Source organism: Rhinolophus sinicus, linkage group LG04 (assembly GCF_036562045.2).
Source record: "Rhinolophus sinicus isolate RSC01 linkage group LG04, ASM3656204v1, whole genome shotgun sequence".
Lineage (NCBI taxonomy): Eukaryota > Metazoa > Chordata > Mammalia > Chiroptera > Rhinolophidae > Rhinolophus > Rhinolophus sinicus.
Window position 1 is genome coordinate 160,363,485 of NC_133754.1, and position 17,214 is coordinate 160,380,698.

A 17,214-nucleotide genomic window follows, 5' to 3' on the forward strand; every position below is an offset into this window, starting at 1 on the left:
AGAAGGAATGGCCAGGACACCGGGAGCAGATGCCAGGAAAGAGTGGGCATTGCGGAAGCCAAGGAAAGGGACAATTTCACAATGGAGCTGGCCAGCAATGTGACATGCCACCGACAGGCTGGCACAACAAGCTCTTTGAGCCAAGGCCCAGTGGATCTGGCATGTGGATTTGGGGACAGTGGTGACTACAGATAAAGCAGATCCAGGGGAAGGTGGGGGTAGAGGTGGAGGACCAAAGGAAAGGAGTGTGGGCTTAGCGAGCGGAGCCCCATGGCAGAGCCGGTAGACAGGGTCAGCAGGGGACGGGCAGGAGCCGAGGGGATGCACCAAGCCCCACAGTGTGCCTGGATCTGTGCTAGGAATTGGATGTGCCTCTCTCTGTTCAGTTCTCACTGTTGAGTGGAAGAGGTGTTTTTAGTCCCACTTTACAAATGGGGAAACTGAAGCTCAGGCAGGTGGTGGCTTTGCCCAGGGCCCCACTGATACTAAGAGCAGAATCCGGGTTCAAATCTAGGATGATTCCCACACTCCATGCTCTTCCCGGACACGGAGCCTTGTGGGATCCTTGCAAGGGGACAGTTTTGTGCTGAGCTGACCACCCCATGGGCCACCTGTGCTTCCTGAGTGTATTAACTGCAGAGGAGAGTGCCCATCTCCCCACCTGCGGGGCAGACAGGTTCCCAGAGCTGCAGACCCTGGTCCTCAAAATGCCCCGAGGTAATAATGCGATGGCATCAGGAATTCCAAGCGTGCACCCAGAGGAACTGCCTGCTGGGGCTCGGGCTTTGTAGAAAGGCAGGTACACTAGTGGTTCCTTATAAACATTCAGGAAACAGAACAGGGAATCCCATAGGCTGGCCAGACTTCTGCCTGCGTTCCTTTCACGATGGAGTGGAAAACAGGGCTGTAAAAGTCACTTCCTTCTCCAGCAAAGGTCTCCCCGCCATTTGGGCAGGGCGTCACACTGTGCAGGCGGCTGTTGCTTGCTTGGGTCACCCAGTTCCTAAATGTCACATTAGCAGACCCTGCTGGGAGCTCCAGCATTCCTGTCCTGGCCTTTTGAAGTCTCAGCCCCAATCAGCTCCTACCCCTCAGAAGAAAAGGCCCTGATTTATTTATTTGGCGTGGGTAGGCAGCACATGAAATATGCAGGCTGATCGGAACAAATCATCAGGAGCCGGGAAGTGGTGTGGCCGGCCCCCCTCCACGCTCCCAGCCTCACAGCCCACCCCTCTGACTCACACACGATGCCCTGCTGTATATCCCATGGCACCAAAATAATACTCAGCTTCCCACCACGACCGTAATCACCATAATCTCTCCCTGGGGGCAGTTTTGGAGGCTCACAGGCACTGCACACCTTCCTGCATTTAATGCTCATGGCAAACCATGAATAGGGCATAATTCACTCTGGTCTACAGATGAGGGAGGAGCCTCACACAGGATAAGTGCATGCTCAGAGCCACGTGCTGGGCAATGGCCGAGGGGACGCCTGAACTTGGGTCCCCTAGTTCTGAATTCAGAGCACTTTCACCAGCCATTCTGAGCAGGGGCTCCAGTCATTCAGCTCACATGTACCGAGCGCCTACTGCATGCCAGGCCTAGCCCGAGCTATTTCATAATGGAGAACCCCTCAAAAACAGCAGCTTAGGGGGTGGAAGGTTGGGTAATTTCCTCGTCCTTGACCAAGGTGGCCTTGGACATCTGTGCTGGAGGCTGGAGATACAAAGATTCAGAAAACATTCATAAACTCTGACTTTGTAGTTTAGTGACTGCAGCCTTACCCAGCCCTCCCAGGGCGGTAAAAATTATTTCCATTTGCAGACAGTATTTCCCTTGCAGTCTGCACCTTGTGAGCAGGTGGCCACACGTATAAAATGGGAACTTTCAGAGTGGCTATGAGAATTAGAGAGGAGAATACAGGCAATTTCTGGCTTGGGGCCTAACTCACAGTAACTGTTCAATAAATTGTAGTTATTTGAGTCATGATAAAAGTAACTGCGAGCGATTTGCTAGGTCCCCAAACACTCCCTGTGTTTTCTTACTGCCTTCTTTCCCCACAATGGTCCCTCTGCTTGGAAGGCGGCTTTCCCTTCCCTCTACCAAACCAACATGTCCAAACCCAACCCCCCCTTCTAGGAAGCTTTCCCTCAGTACTGTTTCTCCCCTCCCAGCACCCCAGCTGCTGTGGGCTCAGAGCCCTGGGTGACAGCCCTCGTGTTGGAACAATGTCCCAGGTGTACGCAGGCCTGATTCCTGCCGGCCAGTTGGTTTCTGAATGGAACCTGAAGTCTTGTTTCTGATATCCTGGGCAGCATGGAGTTTCGTCTCCTGCACCCTACCCAGGGCCCTTCCTGGGTCTGCAGGTGGAAGGATGGTGACCATGTGCTCTTCCACTTGCCCACAGTCTATCTGGAGGGACCATGACAGGCACCCGGCACTTTTAACTTTTGACTCTTGGGTTCGTTGGGAACTCCATTGTGCAAACTATGCTAACCACTCATTTGGCTACAGGCCAGCCTTGCAGACTGTGGGCCAGGGGATTTGTGGACAGTTTGGAGGGACTCCTAGGGAGGGCGGGAGGTGGGGGAATTGAACAGAGGGAGAGGGGCTGCAGCATGGGGTCGGCCACGGGCGGGCACCCCTGCTCCCCAAGCCCTGGCTCACTGTGCGATTCTGGACAACCACTGCCTTTCTCAGGGCTTCAGTTTCTCCACCTGCAAACTGCACTGCAGGGGTTCCTGTGGGTCTCAGCCCTGGCCAGGTATTAGAGTCACCTGGGAAATGTTCAGAAAATACCGATGACTGGTCTCAACATGGACCCATCGTATTGGAACCCCTGGGGGATTGCGGGGTGGATCCTGGGTGGCGATGTTTTTCAAAGTTCCCCAAGCAGACCCAATGCATGCTAGGGTTGAGAACCGCTGGATTACACTGAGGGCCCTTTAACCCTGACACTTTCTATTCTCAGAGGCTAAAAATGCTGTGAAACAAAGAGCCCCCTTTCCTGCAGAATCATACTGGTTCTTTGTTGTGGGGCAAAAAAACAAACAGAAAAAAACTGTTCTATTTAAAAAGTGCATTCTTTATTTCAAATTTTGGATCTGGATGATATATAAAGAAAATAGGTCCTATTGGTGAAAATTAGGCTGCCAAAAAAAGTCCAGTCTGAAAATATTCACTGGCCGTGGGATTGAGAGCGTCCACGGGATGGATGGGAAATAGCGTCAGTCACAGAGTGATTCTGCCTCCTTCTCAACTCTGGGTGCGAGAATCAGCTGCAGGGACGCCAGCCTCCTGCTTTAGCTGGGTCCCCACAGTCTGCCTCAGGGACTCTACTCCCTTCACCCCAAATGGCCATCCATCCTCAATTGGCTCTAGATCTGAACTGAAGAGGTGTATGAGTCCTTTAACATTTAATTGTTGCTGCAAATGTACAAACTCAACATATACTTTGAGGTGTAAAACAAAGGATGATCTCGGCTCAGTGAAAACCAAAGATGCTATAAGCTTCCTCCATTCTAGGACCCCTAGCAAAACCCCAAGCTCAGGGGGCATAGAGGGCTCTGACAGGAAGACGGGACACTTGGAGCTAGATTTGGCTTTGCCATCACCTCCATGAGGAGTCTTGGGGAGGCCCCACCCCCGCCTGGGTCTCGCTAACACAAAGGGCAGGGCAAGGAGATCTGCATGGCCTCCAACTCTGATGATCCCGCAACTGCTTTGAAGGGTCTTGCTCATTCTAAGCTGAAAGCTGCTGCATGAGGCTTCCCCTCACAGGTCCTGGCTCAGCCTGAAGGCTGCACGTCACATCGATTCTGCTCCTGGTGGTTCTTCAGAGAGGGGCACACGGTGATTTGGGGCCTTGATCCCGCTCTTCTCCAGGAGGGCCAGCCGTTCCTCAGGGAGGGATTTTTCCCTCCCACCCCCGCTGCCCCCCATATGGTCACTATGAACAGGGTCTCTCTCCTCTCACTGGGGTCGGAGCAGATGGAAGCCACACCCCTCAGCAGCACCGAGCAAGCCAGACTTGTGCTTCCTTGGCCTGGATCCTCACACACACTCATTTCTGCCTTTACAACAATATGGCACTGCTACGTTTTTAATAAATTCGACTTCATTGACCTTTGTTTTGAGATTTTTAACAGGCTAGGAGGACACTGGCCCAATGCTCTGTGAGTATAACCCCGCCAAGGGCAGCTTTGTCCATGGACTTACCCGAACTGGCCTAGGGGCAGAAGCTAATACCTGATGGGATGAAGGCACATACAAACACAACAGGTTATTTGCACCTGGAACAAATTTTTTCTCTTCTCCTTGGCTAACTCCCACTGGTCCTTCAGAATTCATCTTGGATGCCATCTCTCCCAGGTGGCATCTTCTAGCCTTCCTAGAATCTGCCAGGTGGAGCCAGATGTCCCTTCTCTGAATGCCTTTTTCACATATCACATCCAGCCAGGGTCCTGTGTCTGCTCCCCACTAGACCAGGGGCTCCCCGAGTAAAGGGGCTGCGTCTTACCCATCTCAGCACACACTGTGCCCAGCCAGCACCTGGCATGCAGATGCCAGGAAATGACTATTGAGAAACTTCAAAAGCCCAAACCATAGGACCTCTACCCTAACCCCCCAAAAGAATTTAACCACCTCAAAATTAAAAACTTCTGTTCAACAAGGACTCAAGTTTACGACAAGTGACCAAAGGGGAGATGTCTGTGGAGCCTAAGCCCAGCAAGGCACTGATATCTAGGTTACATTAAGGAACTCTTGCAAACCCCTAAGAAAAACATAGTACCCTCAAAATAAATGGGGTCAAAGGATCAGAACAGACAATTAACAAATATCTAACAAGCACAGAAGAAATGCCCCAACTCTTTAGTAATCAGAGAAATGATATTTAAAACCACAATATATTAGTTTATACCTTCAGATTGGCAAACAATGAGAGATGAGTGTGCTGGGAACACTGAGTGGTGGTGGGAGGTGGGGACACAGAAATCCCCACGCGGGTGGGAGTACAGACAGGCAGGGACATTGAAAGAGCCATCTGGCAGATTGTAGGCACATTGTATTCACACACCTTCCAACCAAACAAGTTTGCTCCTGGGCGTTTGTACTAAATAAATGCCCAGTTGGGTTCTTAAGGGGACATGTGCAAGGACCCTCATTATTTGTGGAGGCAGGGAGTTGAGGTGACTTGGGTGTGTGTCACTGGGAGAGGGGATGGGTGCAGGGTGGGTGCGCCCCATGGAGTGAGCAGTGAAAGCCACGGTCTAGGTGGACACACAGGAACATGGAGGCATCTTACAAAACAAAGTGCTGAGTGAAAAAGAAAAAGAAACAGAAGAGATATATATAATCCAGTTGCATTGACATAAATTCAAAATATACACACGAAAAACAGCAACACACATTTTGCAAGGACATGTACACACATATGCATTAAACACTTAGAACTTCTGCCTTTCATTGGAGGGAGTAAAATATGAATGAGGGAAATAAGAGTATAAACAAATGAACAAGCGAGGCTTTCATGGACCAATGATAACATCGTATGGAGTGTGAAGTGTGTCCTAAGGGAGAAAGATTGTACTTTTCTCAAGAAATTCTGGAAGGGGTTAAATCTGGGGTCATTGTCAAGAGGGCCCAGGAGAGGAGAAGGAAGCCAACAGTTGCCATGGACTTTCTCTGTGACAGTCACCAAGACAGGAACATTCATAGCCTCATGACATTAAATTCTCACCATCACTCTCAAAGCAAGGAAAGTGATCATCTTTTTTTTTTTTTTTTTTTTTTTACTATTTTCAAATAAATGCTGAAATGATGGCTCAGAGAAATTAAGCCACAGTACCAAGCTAGTAACTATTAGACATGCCTGCTTCAAAGCTCATATACTTTTCACATGATAGGAGATGAGTTCCCCATCACTGGAGGCATCTAAGCAGTGGGTAATGCTATAAAGGAGAGTCAGGGATCCCTTCAACATAGAGAATCTAAGGCTCAATGAGACACAGGGCCTGCGAAATAATGCTGCCTTCCAAGCCATCTTGTGCTCCCTGAAATGTAGGCCTGGATCTTGAGGGCTGGGAGGTGTCAGGGTCACGGTCAGGCTCTTAGCCTGAAAGAACCCACACTCACACGTGTCCTTCCATTCCTCCTGACTCACATCCTTGCCCAGCTGGTGGACAAGTCTCTACTCATTTTCAGTGGCAGCTGACAAACTGGCCTTCCCAGTTTGTCAGAGAGCTACAACACAGGCTTGACAGAGGAAAAAGATATTAAAAATCAGCCTTAGGAGTCTCACACTAGGGTCAAACCTGCTCCGCAAGTTTTCTAGTAGGTTCTGGGAAATTCTCTTCCTGCTTTCATAGGCACTGGCACTCAGCCAGAGAGATTATGAAAGCCCTTTGGGGAGGGGTGCTGGTGGTGCTGGTGGTGGGGACCATTTCTATTCAACTTGGTTTCCCCCAGAGGACGTGGTAAAGTGCCTGGCAGATGCTTAGGGAATTTGCACTGCATAGAACCGTATCGGTTACCCTGAGGACCAAATGGTAGCTAATGTCTGCAAATGGGGAAGACAAGCCTACATTTCACTAGGTACTTTCTGAATGACCATTATGTTGTTAGGGTGATAGAAGACCCCATCCCTTCAAATCAGGTGCTGAAATATAAAACTCCAAAGTCGGAGTCCTTTATGTTGCACAGAAGCAGTGTGAAATTCAAGCACATCATCATTCACCGAGATGCTTACAAACAGGCCTAATGAAGGCAGGGGCGACGAGTTAGAGCACAGATGCTGAGATTTCACGAAGAACAGCATAAACAAGGCTCTAATCATGGCTTCACTCAACTTCCTTCCCTGCTGCAAATTCTGAGCCATGTTTAGACTTCGGCAGTAACATGGGTTCTTTCTTCTCTTAAGGGGGAAAAACAAGCCAGTCCCTTAGCATTCATCCTCGTCTCATGTGGTTTCAGTGGAAGTCTGCGATGGCATGGGGGAGGTGCTCGGGACTTGGAGTTGAAAGCTGATGCCCCACTGTACCCAAGGTGTGTGGCCAGCGGGATGCTAATACCTGCTTACCTACCGCCATGGGAAGCGCCCTCAGAATAGTGCCTGAAACAAGGGTAAGAAGGCACATAATTTATTTGGGATGTGATCCTAGGATACACTGGCAGGGGTGCAGGGAGGTGAGACAGGAAAAGGAAGGGAGCCAGTACAAGGTGCATTAATGAGTAGGTGTCAGTCCTCAGCTGACATCTGGGGACAGAGCAGGACATATCGTGGAGTTGTTGAAAGTTTCTACCCAAGGGGAAAGGATGCTGGGGGATTTATCCTCTACTTCTCATTTATCCCTGGCTCAGGGCTGCCCCTGGAAGCATTAACTCCCTGGACATCTGACCTGCTACTTGCACAGGGTGAGAGATGCAGGTGCTCTTAACACGATGCTTATCCTGAACTGCAGATGCTCGGAGGCTCTGGGGGGGGGGGGGCACCGATGGCCTCTACCACCCCTACCCTCCAGGACTGTCCTGATGGGCGGAGCTAAGGACTCTGGGAACCCTCAGAAATGGAGCAAATGGAGGGAAACTGGGGGTGAAGAAGATCATTCTTTGGGCTCTGAAACACTCTCTGGATTCAAAAAGCCTCAGTCTCAGGAGGGGTCATGGAGCTTCCCCTTGCACATTATTTTAGAATAATTCTGTTTATCCAGCACTCCCAAGTTTGTAAAAAAGATAGTTTCTCCAGACTGAAAAAACAAGGCCACCGTTCTGAATTAGCTTCAGTTCACATTTCTGTTGCCAAGGCTACCTGCTGTTTACTAGACATTCTGCCTCCACTTAAGTCAGGGGAAACCACGAAGTAAGTGAAGATGTTCCTAAATGTCCACAAGCCACATCCCTAACCGATTCAGCAAACATTTACCAAGAGCTAGGGAGGAGCCAGGCAGCGGGCTAGCTTGCAAAGTGACTAGTTTTCTGGCACTAGAGAGTTTATAGAGGGAAAACACATTGGATCCTTAAACCCACCCAAGGAGGCAGGCAGGGCCGGCATTACTGCCATCCCATTGTCCAGAGGAGAAGACTGAGGCTTGGGGAGATGAAGCGACTTGCCCAGGAGCAGACCTTGCAAAGGGAACCCCCACTGCTGGGGCTGGCTGTTTGTGAATCAGCTCTCTCATGGACCCTGCTGTCCACTGTCCCCTCTAAATAAAAGGGAAGGAGGCGAGGGAGGAAGGGAGTGAGGGAGAGAGACACAGAATGGCAGAAAACAACAGGTTGACTCCATTTAGAAGCCTTTTGCAAGGTCAGTGACATGAGGAACTGGGAACCCCAGGGTTAGGGGCAGGCTCACCCTCTGGGTAAATTCCCGGAAGGTCCCAGAAGATAGAGTCTGGACCAGCCCCTCTTGGAGCAGGAGCAAGAGCCCAGAGAAGAGAAGGAATGAACTCACTGTCCCACCGTGAGTCTGTGCCCACCCCAAGCACGTCTGTTCTCCTGCTGGGCCTCAGTTTGCCCTCTGTGGAATGAGATGATGACCAGGAGCCCTTCCATCTTGAACAGCCTATTTAATAATTCAATGCCCCTCCATCCTGGCAGACAAGGCATCTCTGAGACCCTATGAATTTGGATAACTAACTATTGTGTTGATGTGAACATGACCCAAGCATCCCTCTGTCAACAGGATCAATGTCTGTTTTAAAACAACAGACACAGGAGCATCTGCCAGGCCCAGCTCTGACAGTCAATAAAAGCTGGACACACATACAGTGAAGGGAGAGGGCTCATAGGTAAGCCGCATAGGTTAGCCATTAACCAGCTGTGTGTCCCTGGGGGGAACACTGCCCTTACCTGGGCTTCAGTTTCCCCATTTATACCATGACGTAGTGGGATGAGATCATCTCTAAGGCCCTACCCCACCTGACATCGTACATATCATTAGGGGTGGGGAACAGCGACAGTAGTAGGCAGACAAAAAGGTACCTGGGGGTGGGGTGTCAACACACCAAGCAAATCTGGATTTGCCCCACAAAAATGTCATAATTTTTGACAAAGTGCTAATCATAATTGCTACTACTTGCTGAGCAAGAAACGTATGCACATATTTGGCTGTGTTATCTCGTCTAGCTCATCCCACATCTTAAGGTAGGTAGGGTTATGTTTTTATTTGACAGATGAGGACATCAAGGCAGAGGCTGTCACTTGCCTGATGTTCTACAGCAGCTTGAGCTCAGATGAGTCAAACCCACCTCTGAACTACTGTTTGCTACATTGCTTTCCTTATAAATGCTAATAAATTGGAGTTGGTGTCTGATCCTAACATTGGGGGGAAAAAGCAATAATATTGGCATGCACTTGGAGCTGTGATCAGCCAATCAATATTTTACAAAATATTATCCTAGAATGATATAATTTGAGCACTGGAAATGTGACAAGGGAATTTAGTTGCAATCGCTCAAAAAAAAAAAAAAAAAAAAGTATCTTTGCCAAGATGCTCACTTTGTTCAACCAATGAAGAAGTAAGACTTAACAAATGGGAAAATAATTACGTTTGCCTAAAATTACATCTTTTGTGCATGTCAGAGAGCTGACGTGCATTTCAATTACCTGCCAAGAGAAGACAAATGGGTAACTCTGCAAGATTGCATTACGGAGCAATAGTACCCAAGAACACCTCTCCTGACTGATCTGAATCCAGTGGGGATTTGTCTGAATGGATCTGAGTAACTCAATTGCATTTTGCGCTTTCCCCTGGATGATTTTCGGATCTGCTCAAAGTAAGTTGACACAGAAGGCATGGCTTCCAGAAACATGCAGATGCTGAAAAACACTGTCTGGTGGTTCTGCTAACACCCTGTTAATGACTACACTGAGCTGAACTGACGTGTCCGCCTAGAGCAGGGGTGTCCAAGCTGCGGCCCGCGGGCCAACTGCGGCCCACAATCCATTGTTAATTGGCCCGCAGCAAATTCCAAAAATATATTTAGTTTACTTAAATAAACCAGGTGAGGCAATACGTACTTCACCTCGAGTGAGTGGCCCGGCTCTTTGTGTATTTTACCACATATGGCCCTTGGTGAAAACCGTTGAAAAAAGTTTGTACACCCCTGGCCTCGAGGAATGGCCAGCCCTGCTCCTCACGGATGCCCTGTGGGCTCTGACAAGAACCTCCCCCTTTCTGGGCCTCTATTTCCTTCTTATCACATGAGAAACTTGGTATGCATGATTTTTGAGGCCCCTTCCAACTCTCACAGTAGAAAAGTCCAACAAATGACCTGGTTTCTTACCAAAAAAAAAAAAAAAAAAAAGGCATATAAATAGTATGTGTGGGGTGATTACAGGTTAAAAGAAATTATAGAGACACATTAACCAAATGCAAAGAGTGGACCTTGTGTGGATTTTCCAACAAAGCAACTAGAGAAACATTTTTGAGATAATCGGAGGATCAGCATAGACTGGGAATGAAAGGATATTAAGAATTGTTGTTAACTGTTCTAGGTGTGATGATAATAGTATTGTGGTCATGTTTCAAAACTCCTTATCTAGTAGAAATGCATACTGCTATATTTATAGATTGGAATGAGATAATGTCTGGGAGCTGCTTTAACATATTAGAGCAAAAAAAAGGGGGTGGTGGTGGAAGGATAAGTCAAGATACAACAAGACTAGCAAAGTGTGAATAATGGTTGAAGCTGGGTGATGGGTAGATGGGTTCACTACGCTATTCTCTCATTTTAGAGACTGTTTGAAAATTTCTACAATCAAAAACTAAAACAATGCAAGCTTTCTCGGAGTATTAGAACTGTCCACCTCCACATATCCCCACACCTTCATGAGCCTCTCAGAGTCAGGTGGGAAGACTGAACAGGCCTGAGAAGTAATGCAGTTGAGAAAAGATATTTTAAATAGGTTGAAATTAATGTTTTCACAGAGAAGTGTTTTCTATTGACTCTGTTTAGTCTTATCTGGAACATCATATTTTCATTTCTTTTGATATATTTCATTGCATAAACATAACATCCTTGAATATAGAATTCATCAACTAGAAAGAATAAGCATTAAAAAGCCTACCTTGAAATTGAGTAAATTTAATAGTCCCCATCCTCTCCCCGTTCCGGAACACAACTTGACCCTAAAAAATGAAGCACAACAAACAAACAGGAACAAAAGAGAAATGCTATATTAGCCCAGACACTACTGATCTCAACTGAAATTCATTAATTGTACAATGCAATTATTAATATTGGAGAAAAAAACAGACTCCCACTACATTGCAGATGCAAAATTAAACTAATTGTTTTTAAACTGCTTGTGACTTTATCTGGTTAATTTGAGGAGCACAGAATCAATAATGGAGCTAACATATGTGAATTAAAGCCGAGATATACATCATCATTATCATCACAGCTATTTATTAAACACCACGTTTCCTGTGTTACCCTGGGACAACGTCCTCCAGGGTGCTGCAAAGACAGAGGCAGAGGTGAGGCCCGTGGAGCGGGGCCCGGACTCTGCTCCCGTGCCCCTCCCATAAAGATGTGCGGCTTTGCTGAGGCTGTTGGGCTTGGGGACCAGAGCGGGGCTGGAAGTTGGTCCAAATTTCTTATTAAGGACAGAAAATGTTCTTGTAAGTTCTTCTTGGGTGGTGACGTCAGCCTCAATTATAACTGGGCAATGAGGCAGCACAAAGTTAAGCTTCTTGAGCCAGTGAGACCTGACTGGTGTCACAGGCAGCTGAGCCCCCTTCTTTAGGAACCCCAGGGGCTAAAGACTGTCATCTGTCACATCTGCTTTGCTGGCTGATACCAGGGTTCCATATGCTAGGCTAAATAAACTGGGAACATAAAGGTGGGGTGTGGTCTCTCCTTGCCAATTTAGGGTCCACCTAAAATTCTGCACCCATGCAAGGAAATTAACAAACATTATATCAATGAATTTTACGACAAGCCCGAGTGGAAAGGGGAATGATCCTGATTTTACAGATCAAGAGACTGAGACTGAGGGAGGTTATGCCCTTTATATGAGGTATGATCATAAAATACGGTGAATGTTTAAATTTAAAAAACGTATTACAGTAAAAGACACATTGCCATCAATCCCCCTCAAAACATTCCCCCTCTTTTCCAACACACTTATCCCATCATTCTTGCCACTTTCTGAAGCAGTTCTGGAAGTCCTCTTTCATATGTGTCTTTAGTTGCACTGTCGTGGCTGCCCTCATATCCTGAATCGATTCAAAACGTTTACCTTTCACATCATTTTGTCTTTGGGGAAGAGCCAGAAGTCACACAGTGCCAGATCTGGGGAATAAGGTGGGTGAGGACACACTGTAATGTTTTTATTTGACAGAAATTTCTGTACCAGAAGCGATGTGTGACACGGAGCGTTTTCATGATGGAAGATGAAGTAAAGACACTCACAAAAGAGGACTTCCAGAACTGCTTCAGAAAGTGGCAAGAATGATGGGATAAGTGTGTTTGAAGTGTGTTCGAGGGGGAGTATTGTGAGGGGGATTAATGGCAATGTGTCTTTTACTGTAATACATTTTTTGTGGCAGTTTTTTTAAATTAAAGTTTATTGGGGTGACAATTGTTAGTAAAGTTACATAGATTTCAGGTGTCCAATTCTGTATTACATCATCTATAAATCCCACTGTGTGTTCACCACCCAGAGTCAGTACATTTTTAAAATTTAAACATTTACTGTATTTTTTGATCATACCTTATATAAGGTCACTGCAAGTGAGGCTGCTAGAATTCACCCCTGAGTTTGATTTTAATGCCATGCTACTTCATGCTATAGCAGGTTGTTTCTGATCCAGAAATAAATTCTTTCCTACCTTTCCATTAATGTGACATTAGGAAAAGAAATGGTCTTAAAGGTACACTGCTTTACTCTCTCAGTTACGCTCTTGCATCATCAGGTAATAGCACAGACAACTTCAGATCCCACTCAATCCTCAGGAGAAAAGTGCCAGAAAGTATCTTCCCTTGGTGGAAACCCTAAGTCTGAGGCCCTGCGGCGTTTGGCACAAAGAGAATCACTCAACCTGTTCTTAGAAGTAGAAACACCTTCTAAGGCCACTTTGACACCTTTTTGAAATCCTGAAGACAGCTCTGAGTAGTATCAGTTTGAAACTAACGCCCGCCGTATTCTATATTTGGGAGATGGGAAGCAATTCCCTGGCATGTGAAAACACTTCAGCGGAAGGTGAGATAGGAGCTGTGATTTTATTTCTAGGGATGACTGAAGAACACAGAACCTCTTCCAAAAGGATCATATTTATGCAAATGGACCACTTTGCATGGGTAGGAAAGATGCAGAAAGGGTCGACAAGGAGGCCGTTTCTTCGTTTGACAAAGTCGATGATCTAACTAGTTCACCTATTTCCTGCCAAGCTTTGAAGAATTCCAAAGACGGCTACGTCTAAAATGTGGGCAAATTCTGCAGAATCCTTATTAGTTAAGTTAAAAAGCATATGGAATAGCATTCAAAGCTTGGACCAAATGGAGTGGAGTATGGGGTGGGGATGAAAAAGAATCTTCCTGTACTTTTCTGTTTTATTTTCCCCCTTTACTTTTAAAATAAAACTAATTAGTCCAGCTTTGAAGTAAGATCTGTCATACTTTATTTTACGTACAATAAGCATTTTTAGTAACAGTAGTTCCTCCCAGCTCCTTAATTTCTCAGGTAATGCAGCAGAAGGAGGCCAGCGTCTGAGTATCCCAAACCTGGGTTCCTGGACAAACCTGGGCAAGTTCCTGGACACCTGAGTTATGGACCTAGCATAGCACCTGGTCTACAACAGGCACTCAGTAAATGGCAGTTGTAATTTTTATTTAAAAACATTTAATAGAAGAGAATTTAAATAAAAAAGATTTTAAACACCAGAAAGCTTTCCAACCCTTGGGAAGAGATTTTATTTTCCACATCATGTGATTTCATCTGGCAAAGGGGTAAACTGTTGGGCCTTTATCGAAGGTGTCCCCACCTTTCAGAAACATCAACCCCCAGGTGACTGAGTTCCCAAACCACACTGTGCTCTATCATGGGAGAAATCTGAGAATTCTGATTGTCATAATGGACGCACAGATGGGTGACTGACTATGCAGAGAGTCTGCACCAGAGAAGAAGCCAGGAAGCTCTGTGAAGCCCCCTTCTGAGGAAGCTATGTCATGTGATTCTTTCCTGAAGGAGTTACCACCACACCCCGTTTGAGAGCTGAAGCCAACTCTGCTACCTTGACCATGGCTGACTGGATAGCACCACTGTCCCAGCTAAGCTGAACTTGATTAGATTGGACATGAGGAAGGCCACACATGAGTCAGGTGATTTTCATGAAATTCTGCTCAATAAGCATCCTCCATATTGGAACGTGGCCCACTCATACATCATCCACAAATATTTACCTACCCTGGGCCAGGTATTCTTCTAGGTGCTGATTCTTGCTCTTAGCTTTATATTTGATTAGGAGGGACGGACAAAACAAGTTTGCCAATAAATGAATAAGATAATTTCAGTCAGTGAAGAGTGCTGTGAAGAAAATAAAAAGGGTGTGGCTGGGTGAGGGGAGCAAATCTATTGCATAGCCAGGAAAGACCTCACCGCAGAGGTCACATAAGAGCTGAGGCCTGCATGGCAAGAGGGAGATACCCCAGGCAAAGGGAAAAGCCAGGGCAGGGCAAATGCCCTCAGGTGGGAAAGGAACAGAAAGGGCCAGCATGGGGGGCACAGTGAGGGAGCAAGGAGGTAAGTGGGGCCAGAGCACATTCGGCCTGGAGGACATGACAGGGTTCTGGAGCGCAGCCAAGAGCCTAGGAGGTTAAACAAATAAGTACTATGATCTGAGATAAGATTTGAGACGATTGCTCTGGTTGCCAGATAGAGAATGGATAGTACTGTCTTTTCCTGAAAATAAGACCTAACTGGAAAATAAGCCCTAGCATGATTTTTCAGGATGACATCCCCTGAACGTAAGCCCTAATGCATCTTCTGGAGCAAAAATTAATATAAGACCCGGTCTTATTTTCGGGAAACACAGTGGTAGCATGGCAAATGAGGAAGCAGAGAAATGGAGAGTCTGGCAGCCAGTAACCCATGTGTGAGGTGACGGAGGCTTAGGCTAGGGCAGTGGCCAGATTCTCTCTTGCCACCTCAGAGTACATCACCAAGGTGGCTGAGAGCTGTGGCCTGAGCAGCAGTGGGTTTCCATTCTACTCCTGCCCTCCCGAGCACTGGACGCCCTGGATGTGCTGTCCAGGGGCCCTGTGGACAGGATCAGGTTGGAGGCACTCATTTCCTCAGCTGCCACCATCTTGGCTGCTGTTGAGTTGCCCTGCACCCAAAGGGACCTGTGTCAAGGTTATACCCCTTCCTGAGGACCATCCTGCATTCAGTGGTCAATGTGAAATGACATAGGTCTAGCCCTTGCATCTCAATTCAGGACAATTATGAAGGACCTTGGGATCCGGAGATCACTGTGGGGTGGCTGAGGCTATGCTTGCTGCTGTACCACATTTCAACTTGTCCCTCTGCCCGATCCTGCTTCACTTCTTCTCTTCCAGGTTTTGTTCCTGAGATCGTGTCCTGATAAACTTCCTGTATGTGAGTCTTTGTCTCAGAATCTGTTTCCTGGGTAACCCTACCTAAGACACCTGCTATCAAGGGTCACTGGGACTATGTCTTTCTTGCAACGTGAAGGAGTCTGAGTGACGAGGCGGTGGGAACACAGGCAATGGATTCTGGCTGAAGCCCACGCAGCAACTAGAGAATCATGGCATTTACATACACATATGCTCCAGCGTCACTGCGGCCAGGTAGTTCAGCCAGGCCAACTGGGCCGGCGTTGGTTTCTTAAACCCCAGTTTGAGTAGGGATTTTTTTTTCTCTCTTCCCCACACACCTATTCTTTATGTATATATAAATGTCACGACTCGCTTTAAGCTTCTGCCGTGTGCGATCCCAGGACTGTAAACGAAGATCTTCACATCCACTCAAGACTCATCCACATGACGCATTAAATTCCAAAACAATGGAGTTGGTGACTCTGGCCGGGGTGGTGGCTGACGCCTATCTGTCTGTTAGCTCACCATCCTCACTCACTCTTCTATGTCCTCTGTGTTGCAGGGGTCCAAAGCCTGGAAACCACATTTCCCAGAATCCCCTGCCAGCTGGTTTCCATTTAGGTTCTGCTAATCAGAAGCATTCATGAGAGATAAGAAAGTATGCATAAGGGAAAAGCTATTTTTTTTTCTGCTTCGGTGGCAGCAGCAGGCACTCTGAGTGATTGCAGGTGTCTGGGGACCCTGGCTGCCCTGCACTGTCAGTGTGGGGGTGCTCCTGCCTGCCTGCTTTGTGGCCAATGGTAGGGTCTCCAGAGCAGCAGACACAGCAGTAGCAGGAGCCTCAGAGGCCAGTGTATTTGGGCCCCCATTATTTTATTTTCATTCCAAATGGGAGCTATGGTCATTCTTATCCATTATCAATCAGCAAGCAATCAAGAAAATGGAAACCACTGTAGGCATTTCAGAGGCAATGGACATACTATTTCCCTTTTTGTCCCTCCAGCCCAAGGGGGCTGGCTCTTTCTATAAATACTTATCTCTGGTGACGGTACCCACCTGTTTTGTTCCTCCATCTCTTCCAACAAAGTTGTAACCAGTTCCCTGTGTTAAATTTCCCTCTGAAACGCCTGAAACCAAATGCTTGGTTTCATTTTCTTAATTGCATGCAGACTGATAGTGGATTCTAACTTCTGAGGAGTTGATAAGAATGACCAAAAACTCATTTGGAATGCAAACAAAACAATGGAGGGAAAACCGAAGTGGATAATTTATAAGGATTTTTGTTTTCCTGGAAGAGGTGTTGCTAATATCAAAGAAAGAAGTCTGTTTCCTAAAAGTCCACCCAACTAACATTTCAGGTTGAATTGGGAGCCATAAAGCTGCATTTGCTTTTTCAGAGAAATCTTCGGAATGCATAAGATAACATAGGGAAAAAAAACAAGTTTCAGCATTTACCAGACAAGAGTAAATACTACCATCAGTGTGACCTTGGACAGTCATCGAGCATTTACGAGCATTAATTCTCCTACTTGAAAAATAGTAAGAACAACACCTGCTTCTCAGGATTGTTTGTGAGAATGAAAGAAGACAATTATGAAAAGGGCATAACCCAGCGTTGGCATACAATAAAGGGTAACTTATAATTCCACCTGAT

The 17,214-nt window shown here is 46.8% G+C and overlaps 1 protein-coding gene across 1 annotated transcript in view; it reads right to left on the reverse strand.

Moving 5' to 3' along the window:
- The window catches only part of GABBR2 (gamma-aminobutyric acid type B receptor subunit 2), a gene marked incomplete at its 5' end in the record, with an annotated part of 332,387 nt that overhangs the window by 78,714 nt on the left and 236,459 nt on the right, over nt 1-17,214 (reverse strand). The window contains one exon of the mRNA XM_074331530.1: nt 11,068-11,128. Within this exon, the coding sequence (XP_074187631.1) occupies nt 11,068-11,128 (61 nt within the window). The remainder of the gene's footprint in view (nt 1-11,067; nt 11,129-17,214) is intronic.